Source organism: Anopheles arabiensis, chromosome 3 (assembly GCF_016920715.1).
Source record: "Anopheles arabiensis isolate DONGOLA chromosome 3, AaraD3, whole genome shotgun sequence".
Lineage (NCBI taxonomy): Eukaryota > Metazoa > Arthropoda > Insecta > Diptera > Culicidae > Anopheles > Anopheles arabiensis.
This window is the reverse complement of record NC_053518.1, coordinates 74,643,097-74,665,920: the sequence shown is the minus strand read 5'-3', so window position 1 is coordinate 74,665,920 and position 22,824 is coordinate 74,643,097. Positions and strand designations below refer to the sequence as shown.

Here is a 22,824-nt window from a genome sequence, read left to right as displayed (position 1 = left end):
GACGAACAAAGTGTTCATTCTTTTCACTTTTATTTTGTGCGTTACTTCTGCCCTTTTTTTTCGTGTGTAACAAGATTTCATTTTTTGCATTTTTTTTACATTTTCGCACTCATATTCGCTGTCATAAAGGATCAACCTTGACACAGTTCCCTGATCATGCTGAATGAACAGTTGCGTTTCTGTGGACAAGATATCTCGAGGACACATTCGTTCGTTTATTAACAACGACAATTATAAATTATATTATCGATTAGGTACCTTTAATGGTGCTAATGAAATTACTTTTCATTCTATTTGCAACAAAAGAAATGCCTCACTCTCTCTCGCCCGTATTGTCCCCTCGTGTTTACACCACACTGCAGCACTAATCGGGCACAAATCAAAGCAAAAGATTGAATAAGTGGGAAAACCGCGCCTGTTTTTTTTTTTTTTTTTTGGTCGCCTCTTTGTCCCTGACGCATCTCAATTGAATTGTAATTCGTAACGAAATTTATGGTAATCCCCCTCTTCCCTATCGGGCCGGGGATAACAAACCCCACCCGGGCACGACGGCGTGTGTTGCAGCAGCCACCCTGTCGTGTCGATTAATTTTTACCGCAAGCAAATTTTTGAACATAGCCCTAAAACCCAACGACCCCTTCTTCCACGTCTGTTGTGTTTTTGTATGAGTTTTGTCCGTAGTTCTTCATGTCCTGCGGCGCATTTTCGGTTGGTAAATATTGTGCCAAAGCCGAACCCGAATGTCGGGGTTTTTTTGCGCGCGAATGGTGAGGTGAAGTACGAGTAAATGTTGAAAAATATAGTGCTGGCGTTTTGGTCCATCACGTTTTTCAGTCGCGTGTAGGTTTTAGTGTAGCTAATTTTAGCGTAATGTCGGTGGTGGGACAAGTCAGCAAAGAATTGCGAACCAGAACGACACCGTGTCGATAATTGATGAAGAAAAACGGATCGATATATTTTCCGGTGATGCGGTGATACGAAGAGTACACAAACTGCGGATTCATTTTGTACGAAAATTATGAAGGAAATCAAACAATATAAATGTACCAAAAATATTATTACGTTGAGACGATGTATTAAATAGATACACTGACTTCTATAACGCTGGAATTGACTCTATTCTCGATCCTGATCGATTCATTTTCTAGTAAGAATTTGACCATACACTCGTGTGTCCAGCTTGGAAATCCTGTATAAAACCGTCTGTTACAAAAAGATTCAGAAGATGAAATTTTACGGCTTCTATTACCTACAAAGTAAAAGGATATTTATTTACTTATTAGTCCGTCTTCTACGACCTTATTAAGAAGATTTACAATACAAAATCAATGAAAAATTAAACCTTTTTTATTGTCAAAATTCAATTTGCTTCCACGTTTAAGCCGTAGTCGTTGATTTGAAGCACTATGTTTAAATGGCACTATTACGAATAATTTTGTGATATCATGTGACACAATTGTGATTTTATCTAAATTATTCGTAAAATTAAAAGAAGGAAATGTCTTTAGATGCTGCATTTGAATGGGTCTTTACACTTTTATTTTGGAAATGATGACTTTACTTAGGATTATATTGCGGATCGTAAATGTTTAGAGTTGGACAGTATAAATAAACTTCTAAATGTTAATTGCACTCCATCCGACCATCCATTCGCTTTGGTTGGTCAGCAGCTTTTTAATTTGGCTGCATTTTATAGCTCTATTCCCCCTGCGCTATGTTCGATTTTTGTCCGATACCCGTGTACCGATTGCTCATCCATCTGATCGGCAATATCATCCCCATCGGCAAAAGGGACGTGTGGATGAAGATATATCGTACGCAGAATTATTTGCCTTTTTTTTTGGTTCCACATCCACTACCCTGTTTCGCCCTATCTGCAGCTGCATCACATGGGGTGTGAAAAGGGGAAAACTTTGTTATAGTTCATAGTGGTGCCTGTCGTCCTGTGAGTGTGTGTGTGTGCATCTCTGCTGCATAAACTATCGGCGTCGCATTCGCAATCCATCCCCGTTTCTGCTCTACTTCTGCCCTTTCGCTTCCACTGATCGATAGGGCGAAAAAATCAATTTGCACAAGAAATGTCGTTTCTCGTGTGCGCGCATTCTGAACCAGCAAGCTGAATTATTCGGTTTTCAAGCGCAGGAGAAAAACATTGCTGTGTCTATCTGTGTCGGGACTAAACCCCTAGTTGGATAGTTCGATTTTACCGGAAGTGTCTATATCCTTCGCCTGTCTCATGAAAGACAAACGAACTTGTGTGTTTTTTAGCATATTTTTCCTATTTTTCCTTGGCCTTGACGCCTTTTAAACAAGTTAGTTTATGGAAGCTACATTCAGCGGGAAAACAATCGGTAAGGGATCGGGATTTGTTTGTCTTCCTGTGTTAGAATCCCAAAACACGGCACTCGTTCTATGGGTGGGTGGGTGGGTGCTGGTCGTTAAGTCTGGGCTTTATTCACCATTTGCCTGATTTGTCAACCCTTGAATGGCCAACGCGGAACGATTAGTCGGCGCAGTTAGTCATAAACTAAGCAATGAAATTTCCGGATTGATTAATAAAAAAGCACCAATCAAATCAACTGCAATAACTCTTCTAGCAGATAAATTTATTGGAGCATAACTATTTCAATTAAATTCACCGAGTTCTGGTGGAAGTTTGCTTCCTAAATATCAGTACGATGGATACGTTGAATTTGTATTTAGCTATATCCTAACCAGCAAATGCAAAAGCCTTGCCACCCAGCGATCCCTACCAGGGATGGATTCGTCTGTCTGGGCTTTTTCGTTTCGTGTTCGAATTATTGGCATCTTTCGATTTTGCACACGATTTATGATTTTCGTGCCTACCTTCCCAACAGAAGCCGTTACGGGGGAGACAACGGCGCCACAACATCTATCTATTTACGTAGCACGAACCCCTCGAATCAATGACGGAAGTTAAAGTTGAAACTATGCTAAACGGAAACATCGCGACAAAGACACGGATGTGTGCTCGTGTTTCTCCTGTCTGGTTGAGCATGCAATGGTTTTGTTCCGGTTTGTTGGATGAGGGTAGGCAACATTCTTTCTGCCAAGTAGAAGGAAATTTGATTCAAACCCTAGAGGCTAGGTGAATGTTTTTAAGTGAATTCTTGGCTCCGGAATCATCCATAATGGTCAAAGTCGGTTTGAGGTCTTTTAAATTGTTAGAAGATAATTTTATACATGTTTTGCTCTCTAGACTATGTATTTTCTGGTATGCTGGTATTGCTAAATTTTAAGTAGTTGTTTTTGAGAATATTAAGTAAGAGGATTGAGACATTGTCATTTCATTAGATTTTTTTGTAAAAAATAAAAAATAAACTTTAATATTTTTTACGATATTCTTTACGATATTCTTTATAGTGGAAAACTCCTACCAACTTAAAAGACATGACTAAAAGATTCTTTGAAAATCGGCAAACCAATAAATATATTGTTAATTATAATTCAATTGTTGATAAAATGACTAGAATGGAAGAAATGAATATTTTCAATTCTAAATAAAACGATGAACTCACATTCAAAAATAGATGGCAACGAAGCAAAAATATTGGTGTTTTAGAGACATAAATTGTGACAAGTTGTCAACTATTTGTACCTTAGATACAAAAATTGGTGATTTCGAGGCAAAATTTTGCGGGAATGTCTGTATTAACAAGTTATAAGATCATACCCGCCTTGCTTAGACTTACTAGGCTAATATACCGCTTCTAGACCAGTCGTCATTGCGTACATAGAGTTGGCTGTGAGCACACAGGTAGGAATCAAACTACGTCCGTTTATTATTTTAAAATATTATTCAGCTTATACCATTTAACACTATTGTAGAGAATTACATGCTTAGTCACGAACATGCTTCTTTCTACAAAGGAAATAATCTCTCTTGGGATCGATCAAGAGAAGGGAAAGTTGTGTGAGTGCGTGGGATAAAACATAGATTACCACCAACTGGTATGCTACAATAGGTCTTCATAGAGTTGTTCAAAAGACCGTCCCGCATTAGAAAAGACGAACCCGACCGGACCCCTATGCAATTCTAACAGTTCACAATATCAAACCAGCACCAGCGTCCTCTGCGCCTACATGTGTGGATGAGGGGTGTCTGCACGCAACCGTCATCATCCGAATGGTGGTTTGTGCACCGGTTTTTCGCTAATGAGTGTTCGGGTGATCGTTTCAATTAGTTTTAATGTGACGTCGGCGTAACCCAATCTGACCGTGAACTTGGCCCCTGTGTGGTGCTGGTGTGGTGCTGTAGGCTTCCGATGAAGTAAGATATCAGCAGAAAAGGGTGCTTGAAGGGTCGGTGAAAATGGTCACGGGGTGATTGGGTGGGGTGCACTTTGGCTTTGGCAGGAAGAGAGGAGTGTCAGCATGTGCATATTCCCCCTTTTTTCGAGTCTGTCACGATTTCCCAGTATGTATGTGCCGTAGGATGCATTTCGAAACCAACGTGTGCTTGGGATGTGCAACGGTGACTGCATACTTTTCGGCGCAAAAGGGTAACGATCCGTTTGGAATGGCGTTTCGCTTTTTCCGGGGACGATGGGACCACAAACAATACGACTGCGTGCGTGTACGACATTTGAACTGTAGCTGTAAACGTTTTCCTGTTTAACGCTTCAACAGTACGCACGCACGCACATGCTGCTCGGGGGGACACAAAGGGAAGGAACCAAAAAAAATGAAGCGAGAACTCATTCCATAAGTCAAACAATCCATTATTTTACTATCAACAGAAAAAGGATGCTTTTTATGTGTGTGTTGGGACAATGTTTTGTAGAAAATGGCATCCTGTTTTGCCCTTTTTGCATTTAATCGCCAGGGATGATGACTATTTATAATTTAGCAAAAGCTGACATGCCTTGCACACACTCTTGTTCTCCGTTGTTTTTGTGTTGCCTGACAAAACAAAACCTGACATCGCCCCGCAATTTTGAGCGTGATGATCAGGAGTGGAATATTAATTAGAAAAATTGAAAACGCTCCGAAAAGGTTGCGCTAGAGCTGCCTAATAATATTTATTACTTTCTAAGCAATTAAACACTATGAATGGTTTTTGTGAATGTTCTCCCGATTTACAATCAACTCAAGCGTAACACGCGTCCCCATTAGGTGATGGTACACGTTAAACCATATGGAGCGGCTAGCGTACCATTCCCATCAACCCCAAAACACTAGCCCAGGTGGCCCTGTCTGTCTGGGCGGTGCCAACTGTGTGAGCAAAAAGTCATAATTGCCTCCTATATGTGAATCCGGTGGCGGCACAACCTTTTTCAATATTTATCATATTGGCACCATCGACGTTCCCGAAGGACACACCGGCACTTTGCGGGCCACGAGAGGTGTTGGTGCTATTATGTACAATTGTTCTGTCGCTTTGTCGTTTGCGCCCAACTCACAACAACAAAAAAGAGGGCCAATGTTGTTGGACATCTCCCGCATATGGTTGTATCACGCGCGCGTTATGATTTTTGCCAGTGTCCGTTGTGCATACATTTTTCAATCGATCGGTGTCTGAGACACCACCACCGTGCAGTCTCCGATACCTTCACTCATCGATGATGGCGATGCTGATGACCATCGGTAGCAGCAGTAGCAGCCGCCGACAATGATCAGCGACCGAGATCTCCCCGGCGGTAGTCGGTAATTCCCCTGCTGTAGGATAGGCATCGCATGACACAAAACCGGGCCCGGAAGTGGGAGAAGAGTAGACGTGCCCGAATCCCTGACAGATGTTTGTTTAATTAGACCATGCCAAAGCTCGGAAGGTTGGAGTTTGGTTTGGAGGCACTGGTTTTGGTTGCGGACGAGACTCGTCGGCTCGAAACCTTCCAAACCGAACCGATTGCCATCCACCAGGGTAAGAAGCTGCTTACTCTTTCCCTCCGGTTAGTTGCTGCGCCCGGAAGTTGAACCGATACACTTCATAAACCTTCATTATATACACTTTGGCAAAGAGGAAGGGCCAACCGACTGTGCCTGCAATGGCCATTGTACCACCATCGCGCTCATGCGACACAACAGCTCTATGGGAGGGCTAAAGTGTGAGTTCAATCAAGCAACTCGACTCGGTGTGAGCCGCCGGTCACCAGCAGGAACAAGAGGAAATCAATTGCAATACACCGGCCCTAGGAGGGGTGTTTGTAGTCGAATTCTTCCCTTCCTGCAATGTGAATGACTCTTTACACGCGCGGCAAGTGTGAAGTGGGAAAGGCAATCTCAAAACGGTACAGATGCTGCGTTTTAGTGCTTTTGATAAAGGTGTGGGATATTCAATTCCAACGGGAAAAGGTTTTCGGCGTGCACGGTATGATCATAATCTTCAGTTTTACTGACTTTCTCCCGAGGCGAGGACACGTTTTTTGAGGATCCGTCTGGATTAGGCCGATTGGTTGAGACAAGACAAATTAGTGTCGTTTGTACCAAGAACCCAAGAACCTGTTCAAATGAAGTAAAAGGAGATTTAAATTTATTGCTTTACCTCTTTACTATGCACAACATTTCACACATTTTACAGGGTTTTCCAAGTCAGCTTCGAATGTAAACATTGTTATCCACCGCGTGCAAAATGTTATTCCACATCGATCTGACATTTCATTTTCATCACAATAATTTTTAATTTAATCAGCATGATTTTCAACACCTCGACTTCAACGGGCTGCTGCTATAGATTTTTCACCGGGGTTTTTGACGCCGGTTTGCATCACCCGTTGAGGTGTTAAAAATCATTCTGATGAAATTAAAAAGTATTGTGATGAAAATGAAACGTCAGATCGATGTGGAATACAGGGTTTTCCAAGCCATTTTCAAATGTAAACATTGTTATTCACCGCATCCAAGATGTTTTTCAACAGCTGTCAAGTGACTTATTTGTTTCAAAATGAAATTTCAGTTTCAACACATGATTTTCAACACATAACAAAGAACTGTCAAACTCAATCCAGCTTGAGTCGTGTTGAAAATCACGACTTGAAATCACGAATTTGAAAATGTTGTGAAATTAAAAATTATAATGATGAATGTGAATGTGAATAACAATGTTAACATTCGAAACTGACTTGGAAAACCCTGTAACATTTTGCACGTGGTGAAAAACGATGTTTGCGGTCGAAACTGACTTGGAAAACCCTGTATCAGATGCCAAAATGCCAAAATGATAGAATTTCAGTTCTTACACTTGATTTTCAACACATCACTAAGAACTGTCAAACCCAATCCAGTTTGAGACGTGTTGAAAATCATGTAGAAGAACTGAAAGATTACTGTGATGCACATGTGATGCAGATTACTGTGATGCACAAAGTCTTTGAAAGAGAACAGGTCGAAGCGCTTAGAGTAAATTGACAGAAAGCCATGGGAAAATTTTGACAGTTAAATTGAACATTGTTTATGTTTAGCGATGGACGTTGCTATGGAGTGAATAAGAGTTTTGTTCAACATTTTGCACTCATTTCCTATTAGAATATTAAAAGAAGTAGAATCCAGTTAGAATATTACATGGCTGATACAATCCAAGGATCTCTTTTATCATTCGTCGCCGGGTTATAAGCAGAAGACGGTATGCATATTGTACTTTTGTGTGCCGATTCGATGTTTCATTTTACTCTCAGTGTTTAATTGAAGGTAAATAGGACTTCTGTTACCCAGTTGGAACATGTAAAGTGCTATTTTATGCCTGTTAAACTTTTCGTTCTTCCAGCAGGACTGTTGCAAACAGTAGTGATTCGTGGCCACGGAATGGCAAGCAATGAGGTTATCTGTATACAGAGTAGACTGCAACTATTTCTACTTTATTCTCCAGAAGTGATTGACCGCAAGAAATTTAACCAATATAATTTCCTAATAGTAAATTCGTCCACTTTTCCACGTTAACTATTAGCCGTGTTTTTGTAAACACTTTTTCATGAAACTGTCAAAAGCGAGCTGAAAATGGCAACCTAGCAACGGGCTTTGCATCGACCTGTTCTCCTTAATAGATCTTGGTGATGCATATGACAGATGTTGAAAAACATCTCGCAAGCAATGAAAAATGTTGGATACATTGAAAATTGATTCGGAAATGTTGTACAAATCTTGATGAGATGCGACTTTAAACCGTCGGTGAAAAAGCAATGGTAATAGATCGTTGAAGTGTTGACAATTATGCTGAAGAAATAAAAAAATATTATGATGGCAATGAAATATCAGACTGATGTGGATTAACATCTGGCACGCGCTGAATATCAATGTTAACTTTTGAAAGTGACTTGGAAAACCCTGTAAGCAAGGACGATTTTCTGTACTAAGAAACCTTTTATAATCTCGATATAATCAGTTTCGGATCAGATTTCAGTAAGATAGCAAAGGCAATGGCATTACAATTGTTTAAACTTCATTTTGAAAATCTTCTCTGTTTTTTCTCCTTTCCATTCGCAGTACTGCAACGGTGGCGATCTGGCGGACTATTTGGCAGTAAAAGGAACCCTCAGCGAAGACACCATCCGACTGTTCCTCGGTCAACTGGGTAAGAGGCCAATTTCGTCAGATAAATCACGCCCTCTCCTAAAGCGTGAGGAGACCATAAACTATAAAACCATGCCCTCAGAATCTAGTACATCAGGGTGTGGATTAAACTACTCGCTTCGCTCCCCCTGCTAGCTATTCTACCATTTTTATGAAGCACGTGCGCCAGGTGTAAATACACCCCATTAGAGCGTACTTAATGCTTTTTTATGGGTCGGGCGTAAAAATATAACGACCTCTTGAGGATTCTCTTGAATATCTCGTTTAAAAAGTAATCATTTTAAAAACACCTTTAACCTTCCATATATCCTACGAAGTGAGCGAGTGTGTAGTGCATTGATGACGTGTGTTCTATTGGTCCAGTACTAAATTTCGGTTGTTTTTTGTTGTTGTTGCTCTATCTGTTCGTTTCCACAGCAAACGCTATGAAGGCCCTGTACCAGGCAGACGTTGTCCATCGGGATCTAAAGCCGCAAAATATACTCCTATCACATAACTGCGGCAAAGGATTGCCCATACCATCGAAGATTACGCTTAAGATAGGTAAGGGACTGTGTGTTTCGGGATGGTGTCCATGTAAATATGTAGAAAATTGAAATACGCTTATTTACCAACCTACCTTTTGTCCCCGGTGGTCACTTTCAGCCGACTTTGGGTTCGCCCGGTTTCTACAGGATGGAAATATGGCCGCAACCCTGTGCGGCTCGCCGATGTATATGGTAAGTCGCGGTTTGCCGTTGCGGAAAAACTAATTTAATTTTCATTTTCGCTATCTCTTCCCCCCCTTCTCTTGTACAGGCTCCTGAAGTGATCATGTCACTGCAGTACGATGCTAAAGCAGATCTCTGGTCGCTGGGCACCATCGTGTTTCAGTGTCTGACTGGGAAAGCACCATTCCAAGCCCACACACCGCAGGAGCTGAAAATGTTCTACGAAAGGAACGCCAACCTGGCCCCAAAGTATGTCTTTATGATAATTCCAGTTGTAGGGTGGCGGGTTGGGAGCGGGGTTTGATTGAAATGAATGCATTCTTACACGTCCGTCCTATTTCTGGATTTCTAATTTTTATCTAGGATTCCATCCGGTACTTCGAAAGAGCTAACGGATCTGCTTATGGGGCTGCTGCGCCGTAACGCGAAGGAGCGTATGAACTTTGACACCTTCTTCAATCATCCCTTCCTGCAGCGGGCCGAAACACCGCAAGGTAAAAATGGTTTGTACTGCATTATAGGTTGCAAACAAAAGGAGCGCTTAATAAAACGAATCACTTTCGCATTTTGATTGCAGATCCAACACCAACACCGTTCGGGGCGACGGGCAAAGTCAGCAGTCCGCATCAGAAAACGGCACCCATCACACTGCAGCAGCAGAACCAGCAGAAGCTGCATCACCACCATCACCAGCAGCCGAGCAGTCAGCAGACGGTGCAGCACCACGACCAACAGCAGCAGCACATTAATCAACAACTGCTGCTGCAACAGCAGCAGCAGCAGCAGCAACAACTGCATCATGCCCAACAACAGAAGCAGCAAATGCAGCAGCAAAAGCAACACCATCTGCATGAGCTGGCAAAGAAGCAGACGGTCGAAAACAATAATGGTAAGCAAGGGTGAACATTTTCGATGTTTAATAAGGAAAATAACCACAGCAAGACGAACACTTTCTCAGTGTCCTCATGTGCAGTTTTAATGAATGAAAAGACCATCGTACTTCCTCTCGATTCGCTGACCGCTGCTCGTTGTCCAACGTGAATTTCCTTTTTCTTTTTTACTCCTCCCCTTTTCGTCCACTTTTAGTTGTTTGTAGATGCTGTCGGTCACGGTTAGAACAGAAGCCAACCGAATCATGTACAAAAATAACCACTGCACTTATCTGCTGCAAGTGCTGCCTGCACAGCAACGCTCATGCCGCCACCTTGGTTTGTGTGATCAAAATGCATTGCCCATCAATATACGTGTGTGTGTGCGCGCGCGTATTCTGCCCGTTGGTGGTGGTGGTTGTGATTTTTCCGTAATATCATTCCTAGCTGACAGTTGTTGAAAAGGTTTTAATATTGCTGAAGTAACTGTTGCCATTCCGCTACGGGAAAGCGTATCAATTTTGCTTTTATTTCTATTGAAGTGCGTTTTACAGCGTAGAAGATGTGCTGCAATTGTTGCCATTGTTGTATTTAATACGTTTTTTTATGTGTTTCTTTCTTCCCAGTGCCGATCGCTGAGCTTGATGACAGTGTGGCAACGATCAGCGCGAACCATACATCCAACAGCAGCCCCGAAGAGTCGGATGATTTTGTCCTAGTTCCGAACAATATTCCGGTCGATCCCGCCCATGGTGGTAGCTATGACAAGAGGTGTGTAGTTTAGCGTAAATTCCGTCTCTCTATCGACTTACAATTGACTTGAAACCATTTTTGTTTTGCCCTGCCAGTAAACCAACTCGAGTGCCTCAACCGATGTCGCAGGCTCAGGCGAGTCCGCCCCGGCCCAGCACGCTGCCGATCTCAGAACCGAAACCCGTCCCAACGGCTGCCCGAAAAGTGTCCCGTGCCCAAGCGCAAACGCCTCCAAAGGTGTGTGTGTATTGCAAATATCGCGTTTGCTCTCCCAAGCTCCGTGCTAACGCTTCTAGCTTTACTTCCAGAACAATTCAATACCCCGATCGGAGCCTATTAATATGAAGCGATCGGAAAATCGTGGCAGCAATTGTGATATCCGATCGATTTCACCACCGGCGGTACAGTTTGCCATCGGGACGCCACCGTCATGCGGTCGGCGAAGATCGACATCCGGTGGCTCGCTGTCGGAAACGCCACCGCCACCCAGCTGCTGGACGGTGAGCCCCGGCTCTCACCAATCGCCATTGCGCCGGTCCGGCACCAGCTCGCCCGTGATGAACAATGCGCTCTCGAAGCTGCCGGCCCTCGGCAGTCCGACCACGCTGATGGGCGGTGTGGAGAATAACAACCACCATCACCACCACCACCACGGACACCCGCTGACAGCGCGGGCCTTTACGCTGCCGGAGCTGGGTGCAGCCGGAGGACTGCAGAGCTACCTGGACGATCACACCATCGACGATCATCCGATCAATTTCCACGCACCGGAGCTGCACGCGGAAACGTTGCTAGATGTAAGTGCGGTCGGTCGGTCATTGTGGGATGATTGATGTGGAACGGAATTTCGGTTGTTTACTTTCAGCGAGATCATAACGAAACGCTGGCCAAGCTGAACTTTGTCGTAGCACTGACCGACTGCATACTGGACGTGGCCGACTCGCGCTGTGCCCCGCTGTCCTCGATGATGCTGGCCGATGCGCAACCGGTTCCACCGCACCAGCCGGAACACTGCAAGCGGGCGGAACGCTTGGTGCTGCTGGTGCGAGCGCTCCATCTCCTGTCGGCCGGTATGAACCTGGCGTCGGCACAGATCCGGGCCGGCAATCTGAAACCTTCCAACAGTGTGAAAAACGGTACGATAGCGGTACTACAAAGAGAGGTCCCCAGTAGAATATTAATTATTTGATTGTTCATTGCAGTGTTAACTACCATGCACGCAAAGTATCGCTCAACGCTGATCGAATCCAAGAAGCTAAACAGTGCCGGGCTGCTGCAGCGCGCTAACGCGAGCAATATAACTGCTGATAAAATCATCTTCGAGTTTGCGCTGCAAATGGTTCGTATTGTTTTGGGAGCGCAAAATTCGCGAAATGGCTTCAAACAAGCTCTAACAAACCCCTGTTTTTTTTTTTTCTTTTTGTCCTTCCAAACAGTGTCAAATGGCAGCCGTGGATGAACTTTTCAACAAACCAGCTGAATGTTTCCCGCGGTACCAGTCGGCCCAGATTTTGCTGCACTGGTTGGCGCAGAAGTCGAAACACCCCCAGGACAAGATACTGCTCTCGAACTGTAAGTAATCGTAAAGGTTATTTTTTTCTTTTCGAATCGAATTTATTACATTATCCAACGCATTGAATTACAACGTTTCACTAACTCGCACTTTGTGTCCGTAGACAAAGAGGCCGTGGAAAAGCGACTGTACATCCTGAAGGGACAAGGCTTCATCTACACCACGGATGAGCTCTCCTGAATGCACTGCGGTGGATGGTGTATGACGAGCGTTCTATCAGCGACCATACCCTCTATATCTTCACGTTAATTAATTAATGATAGAGAGACGATTTGCTTTATTTTCTATTTCCTTTTGGGGTTTTCTTTTTCGAAACTATTCAAATTGTGTTTATCTAGTTTTCTTTGTTCAAAGGCAAACAGTGTAACAAGTGCATATAATATAATTATACAACGTTGCATTCGCAAAATATCTTTCAGAACCATGCAGGACAGTAGCAGATTGTTTTTTCCCCCTTACTAATTTACGCAAACATTTCGCGAATAAATAACAGCAGATTATAACAAATAATCGCAAATAAATGCTATAGAAAAGGAGCAATCAAGAGCACCTGCTCGTCGGTAGTGTACTTTTCCTCGAAATGTATTGTAATGTAAATAACAGTAAAGCATTAAAGCGAACAATACCGAGCAAGCGCGGAATGCGGGATATAGGCAATGATATTCGTTGCGAGGACATTCGTTACACTACCCCGTAGCAAAAACCAATCGCCACCGTCGGTTATTTCGAACGAAAGGTGAGGAGGAAAACAGCATTACGCGTGAGTGTGTGTGTGTGTGGGTGCGCTAGTCAATAACAACAACCACGCGTATGTAAATAGGAATGGCTTCAATTTGAATGATTTCTAAAACAAACAAACAAAAAATGCCAACATCCACTGTACTAGATGCCACACAACACGCTGATCTTTCAGAACCATTGCTTTCCATTTGAGGCCTAGACCTAATGGGGGAGGAAAAAGTAGACAAACAACTGCTTCAGAGTAACAGCGCTTTAACATTTAACCAGCTACAGACAAGGTTTGCGAAAGAAAATGCGTATACAAATTCAAAAGTAGCACAATAAATAATGCAGCATGAAATAAAATCATTTCAACTCCAAATACCCAGGATAAGCACGGAATGTGAAGTAAGCGGTTGGAAGCGCGTTGCATTAGATAAATTCGTATCACCACCTCGAGCAATGTCGTGCACTATCGATTAAAAATGCTTAAAGGGGTTTTCCAGGAGTTCTCATAGCTGTGGGACACTTTATTGACTCTTTCTTAAGTGAAATGAGCTTGTTGTAATGGGAATTGAATTCTATAGCAGGATCCTTTCCAAACAGGGTACCACAGAGTCCAATATCCATCATTTGAAGTTCACTTCCTATAAGAAAGATTCAAAGAAGTGTCCCACAACTATGAGAACCCCTGGAAAACCCTATATTCTGCTGTACAGAGCACTTGCTTGTATGCAATACGCAGCTGTTGCTTGCGTTCCTTTGCAGCTTACGCCAACAACCAGTACAGCAATTTGAAGATAGGTGTCGTTTGTTCATTATGCTCATATTATACATCAAATTATTGATTTAAGTGCATTACCATCATTATCATCATCATGATCAGGAGAGGTTTATTCGCTGTGTATTATAGTATAAAGTGTGAGATGAAAGGTGAACAACCGGGATGAGCAAAGAATGAAGAACAAGTATGAATCTGTTGCTGGATTGTATGCTTTTTATTCTGCTGGGTTTGTGTTAAGAACTAGCACAGGAAGGAAGTCCCGTGATACTTGTGTGTAGACAAACAAAAAAAGAAAGAAGAGAAAAAAGTATCATAGTACAAATGAACGGGTTTATATAATGCGCGGCAGCATAAGGCAGGGACGAGCCAGCGGTCTTTGATGTGTGTGATCTTTGATCTCTGAACCTATGCACGGTAACCGGTAACCGTTCGACACGAGAGAAAACACTAAGGTTACGATCAGGTTTAAAATAATAATAGAAAAGTGCGACGGAGTATAGTTGTAATGGTTAAACCCCTAACGATCGCTTCGTAAACCCAAACCGTACGCGCAACATGTGCAACAACATCATCGTCACCGTCTAGCAATACTCGACTAGTCTGCGGTTTTAATTTGAAAACCCGGTTGAAAGGATGGGAAAACATTATGTCTGCAGTGCTGTGCAGCAAACCAGAATATTTCACATGCTATCCTCCCGGATGGTGTGGCAATAGATGGGGAAAGAAGAAGAATAGAGATTAAACTCAGTTCGCTGCTACACTCAATTTGAGAGAGGGGACCCGTGTACCGGTCATACACAGTACACACCTCCTGTGAAGCAATGTTAAGGAGAGGAGGGAACCCCCCTTTTTCGGGTGAATCATATACTTCCGATTGGTGTAGGGCAGAGCAGAACAGAAAACAAACGAATAAAAATTAACTCCTTCATCATCCGCGCGCACTGCACCAGCAGCAGCAGCAGAAGAAGGACAGTTTACCTAGCCTAACAATATTGCAGTGCAGTGCCACAAAGGGGCGAATCTCTCTGGCAAAAACTGTCCTCCGTGTGCCCCAAGCCCGTGCGGGGCAAGATGTTACGAGAAATATGTATGAAATTAAAACAAAAAGAGTATGTGAAGTAAACCGAATCAATAATAAAAATTCTATAACCAAACTAAAACAAACAAATCCCTACGGAGAAGATGCACTTCGACATATGTCGACCGGTTGTTCGGCTGGGTCGTAATGATTAATTAAATAAAACTTCTGCCGCTTTTGTTTAGGGAAGCTTTCAATGAATTAAATGATTGTATAAACAAAATATTTGACACCATTTTGGAGCTATCATACATCCTGCCAATCTTCGTGTGCGATATGTGAGTTTGGTCCGCATCACAAGACAGACAAAACGGAATGCAGACGATGCCGCCGCACTCACCGTATGGTAGCAAATCGTTGCCATCTTAAACCATCCACTTCTAGCTATTGTTTATGGTTGATTCCGTCCCCTTTCCGGATGCGTTGGGCGTGCAAATATTTTAATGTGTGACATTACTGGCCTGTTTATATAAACACACGTAAACATGTCGTAAAACTAACCATATGTTCGTCATCCGGCTTTCGGCAGCTCAACCTTAGGATATAATATGCGCAAAATGCATCGCCATTTCCCTTTGTGCTGTCGTTAGGACGGAGCGACGAACGTTCAAAGCACCCTTTCGTCCCTTTCGAATTTTGAAATACGATAGAACGTTGTTTAATTTTAGCCTAGTTCAATGCGATTATTTCAACAGCTCTCATAACACAATTCGTTCCATAAATGTTTCATTTCCCACACACACACACACACACACACACCATCTCGACGGCAAGTGGGAATTCTAGGTGCTTTTGCCGTACCCTACCCACGCTGGTACTAATTCTCAGGAATAATTTTACGGCTTTTTGTTCACAAATAAATGGTTAATTTCATCATACTCGGATCGCATAGAGATGGAACAGTCCCGTTCCATTATTACAGGGTTTCACACTTTATCTCAAGACCGCGGGACCCCTTCCCGAATCTGTCTTAGCTAAAGCCAAGACTGCGGTATGATGCTTGAAAACGTTGATGATACCTGAATTCATCGGATGCAATGCTGAATCTGCGGCACATTTCTCGAAACACACTGGTCCGCGCCGAGGACATGCGGTCGAATATTTTTTTACACGGATAACCTTTGTGTACATCAGTGTACTGAAAACAGTGAATTATTTTTTCGTGTTTTTACCAAAAAAAGACAATTTAATAAAATGAGTGAATACATATTTGTTTAATTAAAATATTTACAAGTGTTAATGAATTCAGGTATCATCAACGATTTCAAGCATCATACCGCAATCTTGGCTTTGGCTAAGACAGATTCGGGAAGGGGTCCCGCGGTCTTGAGATAAAGTGTGAAACCCTGTAAGCACTTGGTCGCGGTACGAACAAAACAACCAAAGCGGAAAACTCGGAAACGTCTCAAACCGGGTCCAGTTTTACGACTGTTTTTACATTTCGCGCAACGCGCTTACAGATGGTGTGGGTCTGCTCTTGCTCCTGCTCTCTGCCACAGCCACGGCGGACCGATCATATGAACCGTCGTGCATCATGCCTTCGTCCACGTCCACCGGCGGGGCGCGATGCTGTGCCCCCGTCGCGCAATAGTGATGGTTTCTTCCTGTGCAGGCGGCTGTGTGTTGTGTCGCCGCGCTCTAGCACGGTCGCGCCCTAACATGTGTGTCGAATTTACCCCGCACTCAACACACACACAGCTTCCGAATGTGATGTCCTCCGTGAAATAGTGTACACTTGCGCTCCCTCGTGGGAGCTGTGTTGGAGTGTATAGTTTTCATTCCCCCCTTTTCCACCGTTCCGGACCCCAATCCTATTGGAATGCTATTTTCATACCGTCGTTGTCGTCGTCGTCGTCGCCTGTCGTGCCCCAACTGTTTATTCGGTCGATGGTGCACTACTGAGCGGGGGGTAAATATTGAACCAGCTTCGAACATGTACACTTCCTGAAGGTTATAAAGTGTGGTAGAATGTTTCCAATTCCCTATTTTCTGAGATTGTTTCCTCTGAGCTTTTGAAACAGATGCTGTTGTTGCTCAAAATAAATTAACTGTTTTAAACTTTAAAGAGTCCCTTATTTCCTTAACATTATTATTTAAAGTTAATGATCAAACAATTTCCATTTGCTAAAAGATCCTATGCTCAGAAGTGTCCGAAAAAAAAATCCATTATGAAATCTGTCATCAAAATTTATGTCACTGTAATTGCACACATACATCATCTTCAGACAGGATATGGCCGTCTTCTCCGTACCTCTAGGTATGTGGTTCGTTCCAAAAAAGCTCCCAAAAAATGTCCAAAAAATGCTGTTCAATAGCCGCAAGGATGTGGCTGCACATTCCTCACAAACGCTGTAGTTAAATCTTTTGGTCAGAATGTAAGGTTTTGTCATAATTAAAATAATCCGTTTCGTTGTGCATCGCTCCAATCCGTTGGTGGAATCCTCGCGAAATTCCATGTTGGGGTAAGTTTAGCCTTCGGCCAATATGTTAGCCATAAATCGTTCATTCTTTACTCTCTTTACTGCTTATTATATTGGGGACTAAAATCGCCAACATGTAAATGGTTGAGGGTCGTAAAGTTTGGTTTGGTTTGGTTTGGTTTGGAGAATGACAACATCCGAAAGCTTTTGGGGTCTACGTCTTCAGCTGGTAATGGGTAATATTTTTTTGTCAGTTTGAAGCACATTCTCTTCTCACCGTACTCTTTCTTTATTCTGTACAAATTTCATGTATTGAATTCACATAATCTTTCTTATTTTTTTAACAAACTAATTAAAATGGCCCGGTTACAGGGCTACACAACGTTCATCGGAGGGCATATAAGAATTACACTTCAATTACCCATTTTGTTTTTGGATCCTTTGTGAAAGATTTTTTTCTGTGTGCTTATATTATTTATATAGCCGGTCTCGTAGTACAGTCGTCAACTCGTACGACTTAACAACATGCCCGTCATGGGTTCAATCGCCAAATAGACCGCGCCGCCATACGTAGGACTGACTATCCTGCTATGGGGGGGAATCAATTAGTCACTGAAAGCCAAGCCCGCAAGTGAGTACAGGCAGGCCTTGACCGACATCGGTTGTTGTGCCAAAGAAGAAGAAGAAGATATTATTTATAACATTTATTGCAGTATATTGATTTATGATTTCTTAATTTTCTTTTAATAAATATTTTATTAACTAATAAATTGTGGATCTTGTACCCCTTGAAATAGATAATTTATGTATCAAAATTCACAATGTTTGCGATAAATTTACGTAACCTTTCGGATCAGATGTTCCAGGTATTATAAAGTCCCGTGGTATCTTGGCATATGCCTTACCGAACCCCGGGAATGTCTCATACCGTATGTCGTATGACTCTCGCCGATGCAGAGCAGAAATTCTACGAACTCTTTCCGTTCTTCACCAAGGCCTGGGCTGTCTGCACACGCATGTTTTCCCGCAAATGCAATACCCTAAATTTGCAATACCCTAAATTAAAATATTTCGGCTGCGGATAAGACGCATTGTCGAAAGTCTGGCAGTATCTGCACAAAGTCGTCTAAATGCATCATGGTCGGAAATATCGTTAGCGCCTTCCGCGGTGTCATTTCGCACAGATACTAATCAATGATTCGCAGCGCTTTGAGGTTCTCGAAAGCTCGCAGTATCTGATTCTGTTCGGAGTCTTCGATGGTGTACTGATCTTGATTTTGCGAGTGTAAATCTTCACAAAAGTGGTTCACGTTTGCGTTCTACAATAAGAGAGGATAATGCGACATTTCCTCCACCAATATAAGGGCAAATAGGTGACGCAGATGATTGAACATTTGAAATGAGATTGCTGCCTGTAGAGTCTTGGATATTTTGGTGTCGTCCTGCAGCAATTCAGACATCAACAGTACACCATGCGGCCAATAACGATCAGCCAATCAGTCTGGCGGTGGCCCGCGATCCACTTGTTACCCGTACCAATATAACACGGAAGCTGCGGCAATTAATTTTAAGCTTAACTGTACTTTTTGAATCTTTATGCTGTTTAGATCACTTCATAAATAATACACAATTTCACATATGTGAGGGCGATATTCTGTCTGTTCGTTTGACGAAAACATCCTTGTCGTCTTTCGTCCAACGCCTACATCGATGAATCGCTATATCGGTGTAAAGTGTGCAAGAAAACCAACACGGTACAAAAATCATCCAAGCTATCCGCATCTTCCATCAACTCACTAACCAACTTCGTCTCACTATAGGAGTGAAAAAGTAACGCTCTATAGTGAGAGATTGAAAATGAGAACCTTTTTGTAAAATTTGTTATAGGAAATCAATTTTGCGACCTGTTCTTGAAAAATCCTTCTAGACACTGTCGCCACTGTGTGATCACCGCAAACGATCATTTCGATGCATATACTATTCCAAAACTTCTGCCGTTCTGTTATTCTAAAAAGGCATCTTAAAATGACAGCTAAAATTGAAACCAATCAAAAAGGAATAAAGGGAAAGGATAGGATCGATTTCATCGGTTTTAAACCAAAATGTAGAAAAATGTCAAAATGAAATTTTAAAAAATATCAACGAGATCTACTAACGCATTGAGTTTCATGCCATTTTTGTTCATGATTCATTTGGGGCAACGCACTTTTTGTTTACATTTTGATGGCTATCTTATATGATAGCTACGCCCCCCAGGGGAAGTGTAATTAAATATATCGAATTACAATAGGATGAAATGGAAATACCAATCATGTAAACCAATGCTCTTCAGCCTTTTTAAGGATTGCGGACCACTTGGCTTTGAAAATACATTTGTCGTGGCGCACATCCATTGAGGGCATACATTTTGTAGACTTAGTTTAAAGCTATTGATCAAACATATGTTTGAATCTTATTCTAAGCATGCCTGTTGAACATTTAATATTGATTGTTTCGATAAAAATAAGAAATAAAAGTTTAACATCAGTGATCCTTGACACTCAAGATGTTAAGGGAAATCGAATTATTTATGCAAGTTTGATTCTCTGGACAGATCCAGGATCGTTATAATCGATTATAACGAATAGTAAGTCGTTAAAAAATGCTCGTATTTTGGCAGTTAATTTAAATATGTTTTGGGAAATTCCAAAAGCATTGATTAACTAATAACGATAATTCTTGATGCACGTCTACGCTGCATGTTTAAGCCAGTTTTTAAATTCAGGAATTGCACTTCAGACAACATTATAGCATAAATAGTTACTCTCTCTCTCTCTCTCTCCCTCTCTCTCTCTCTCCTCTCTCTCTCTCTCCCTCTCTCTCTTGTTGGCCTGCTCCCGATAGAGCTCGTCGGTGTGATATGGCCCGATCCACTACAATTCTCCAGGAATTCTTCGGTCGCTGGCTGCATCCTTCCATTCATGCAGGCACCCGATCTCCGTCAGGTCTCGCTTCACCCGATCCAGCCATCGAGTTCGCTGTGCTCCCCTGCACCTTATGCCGAACTGGGGATCGCTGTTGAACATCTTCTTGGTGGGGCATAAGTCCGGCATCCTCATGACATGCCCCAGCCATTGTATCCTGCCAGCCTTCGCCACTTGCAAGATGCTCGGTTCGCCGTACAGCTCAGCATGCTCGTGGTTCATCCTTCTCTTCCAAACTGCTTGCTTGAACGCACCGCCAAAGATTTAACAGAGAATGCATAAATAGTTACTATAGAACATTTTTGGGACATCTGTTTCGTTGTTGGAACAGGAACATGTACTGTTCTTGATCCGGAATCCAATTGGGATTACGTTCAATGATCAATATAGATCCAGGACCGGTTTCAGGATCGGCAAGATTTTGAAAACAGTTCCTAGAAATATTTTTGATTGACACCTCGGCAATAAGATGCACTGTTGATTTCCCCTGCAATTGAGTCGTGTTGCGGTTTAGTCAAGCCATTAATCAATACAATCGATTCAAACACGTTTAACAAATTATGAAACAAACAAAAAATGATTGGGGAAGGATCAACGTACAAAGTGTTAAAATACGAAAATGCGCATGTTAGGCCTTACGCGCTAGGACAAAAAAGTTCCCACGCCATAAAAAAGCACCCGATCGTTAACAAAGATCAAGTGCGTAAAGGATGAAAAAGTAACAAAAATCATAAAAGGGATTTTTTCAGGATAAGCGCATAGCCGATGATAAAGTCATAAGTGCGATTGCTGAGCTTAAAATGAAAACAAATAGAGATTTTTTTTTCGTTGTATTATCTTCCCTCATAACCTTCAAGGCCTCATAACCAGACTTGTGCGACAAAGCTAATTTGAAGGACGTCTATCACCTTTGAGCAAAGAAAGGACCGATGGAACAGTTCGTCTTATTTTTCTTACTATCGAACCATTCAACACGTGTAACCTTTTTTGAATGTTTCTTCTTATCTTCCTCCGAAGCAAACTTTTCTTTGTAACAATTGACAGCCGACCAAGTCCAGGTCTCGCATGCAGAACTCGATCGTTATGCTCATTTAGCGCATAGGATAAGCAATTTTCCACGCTTTGCAAGCTTCTGCGCGCTTTCCAGCAGACGATGCAGACGATAAGCAGATGATGATGCGAAACCGTGAGAACTGTTTTGTCTTCAGTCGGTCAAGGCCGTGCAGCGAAAGGATTAGCTGATAAGCAAGGAGGTAAGATATTCCATGTAAAGGCATGGTAATAGTGTCTTTCAACAGGATCATGAGACTGTATTTCGTACATAAAAGACATAGAATTCGTAGATGAATTCTCATGTCTTACTGTCCAAACCTGAGCATCTCAACGCTTTCGATTCTTTAGATGCTCCATTGATACTCTTTCTTATCTTATAATCTATCGGCTGCTCATGCTGCTGTCGTCCCGCGCAGAGTGGAAGCCACATCGAACCCTCCCGAGGCTTCGCAACGTTCTGGGCACAATTTTGCTGCGTGCAGCCGTATTTAACCAACTGCCCGTTCGCCGGGCGCGCTATCCACATTCACACAAAACTTATCGCTGAAAAGAAAGACACCGTTGTTTCTTACTTGCGGCATACCTTTTCTGCCTTGAGCGGATGAGTAAGTACGGGCAAGAATCGGGTTACTGTTTACTTTGCATGTTTTTCTGTTTATTTCGTCTGGTCGTCAAAAATAGGTACAAGAAACCCATCGATCGTATCCATTCCACGGCTAGTGTGTGACGGGTGTTCCAAGTTCAGAGTGGTTGCGGCGGCCTCAGAGTAAGAAAGTATCGGCATTCGTTCTTGCCTTATTTACTTTCGGCAGGGTTTTAAAATAAGATTGCCTACAGACAAAAGTTGAGAATTGATAATAGAAACTCGAATTATAGAGAAAACACTTTTTTTTTGTCAGATATGTTTCGATCGATAAACAGAGTGTTAGTATTGGTTAGCCATGTTTCATTCATTATAAGAATGTTTGTAATCATAAATTATTGATAATTAATAACTAATAATTAATGATATCCGAGCCTTTCTTCCTACGATAATCATAGTTGGATTTTTGGAAGAAAAAAATAAATTCGTATTGGATTTTTACAAGAAAAACCAACATTAAGGTTGAACGCTCCAGTTTCTCATCATGCTTGATCTGATTGAAAAAAAACGATGAAAAGTGAAACATTTGAGAAGATTAGCAATTAATAGGCATCTTTACATATTTTTTTCTGAAAAAAAATCGTATTGCTGGTTAGCAATGAGAAATTGTTAAAGGACATTGGTAAAACGAGCTAAGAACCCTGCATACGGCTGGAAAATTGTTCCCTCTCTCTAGCTCTCTCATTTTCTCGCAACGTGTGCTATTCTCTCGCTTAGTTCTCTCCGACCATC

The 22,824-nt window shown here is 42.2% G+C and overlaps 1 protein-coding gene across 2 annotated transcripts in view; it reads left to right on the top strand.

Moving 5' to 3' along the window:
* LOC120899559 (serine/threonine-protein kinase ULK2) overlaps positions 1-15,103 on the top strand; it is a 38,485-nt gene extending 23,382 nt beyond the window's left edge. Inside the window, exons 3-15 of one of the 2 annotated variants that reach the window (XM_040305548.1) lie at positions 8,440-8,527; positions 8,944-9,069; positions 9,172-9,245; positions 9,325-9,485; positions 9,600-9,739; positions 9,814-10,125; positions 10,732-10,876; positions 10,954-11,095; positions 11,167-11,655; positions 11,724-11,994; positions 12,061-12,197; positions 12,295-12,430; positions 12,535-15,103. In XM_040305548.1, coding sequence (XP_040161482.1) covers positions 8,440-8,527; positions 8,944-9,069; positions 9,172-9,245; positions 9,325-9,485; positions 9,600-9,739; positions 9,814-10,125; positions 10,732-10,876; positions 10,954-11,095; positions 11,167-11,655; positions 11,724-11,994; positions 12,061-12,197; positions 12,295-12,430; positions 12,535-12,611 — 2,298 coding nt within the window. In that variant the 3' untranslated portion in view covers positions 12,612-15,103. The remainder of the gene's footprint in view (positions 1-8,439; positions 8,528-8,943; positions 9,070-9,171; positions 9,246-9,324; positions 9,486-9,599; positions 9,740-9,813; positions 10,126-10,731; positions 10,877-10,953; positions 11,096-11,166; positions 11,656-11,723; positions 11,995-12,060; positions 12,198-12,294; positions 12,431-12,534) is intronic. The other variant, XM_040305549.1, reaches the window with a different exon arrangement.
* The last annotated feature ends 7,721 nt before the right edge of the window (positions 15,104-22,824 follow it).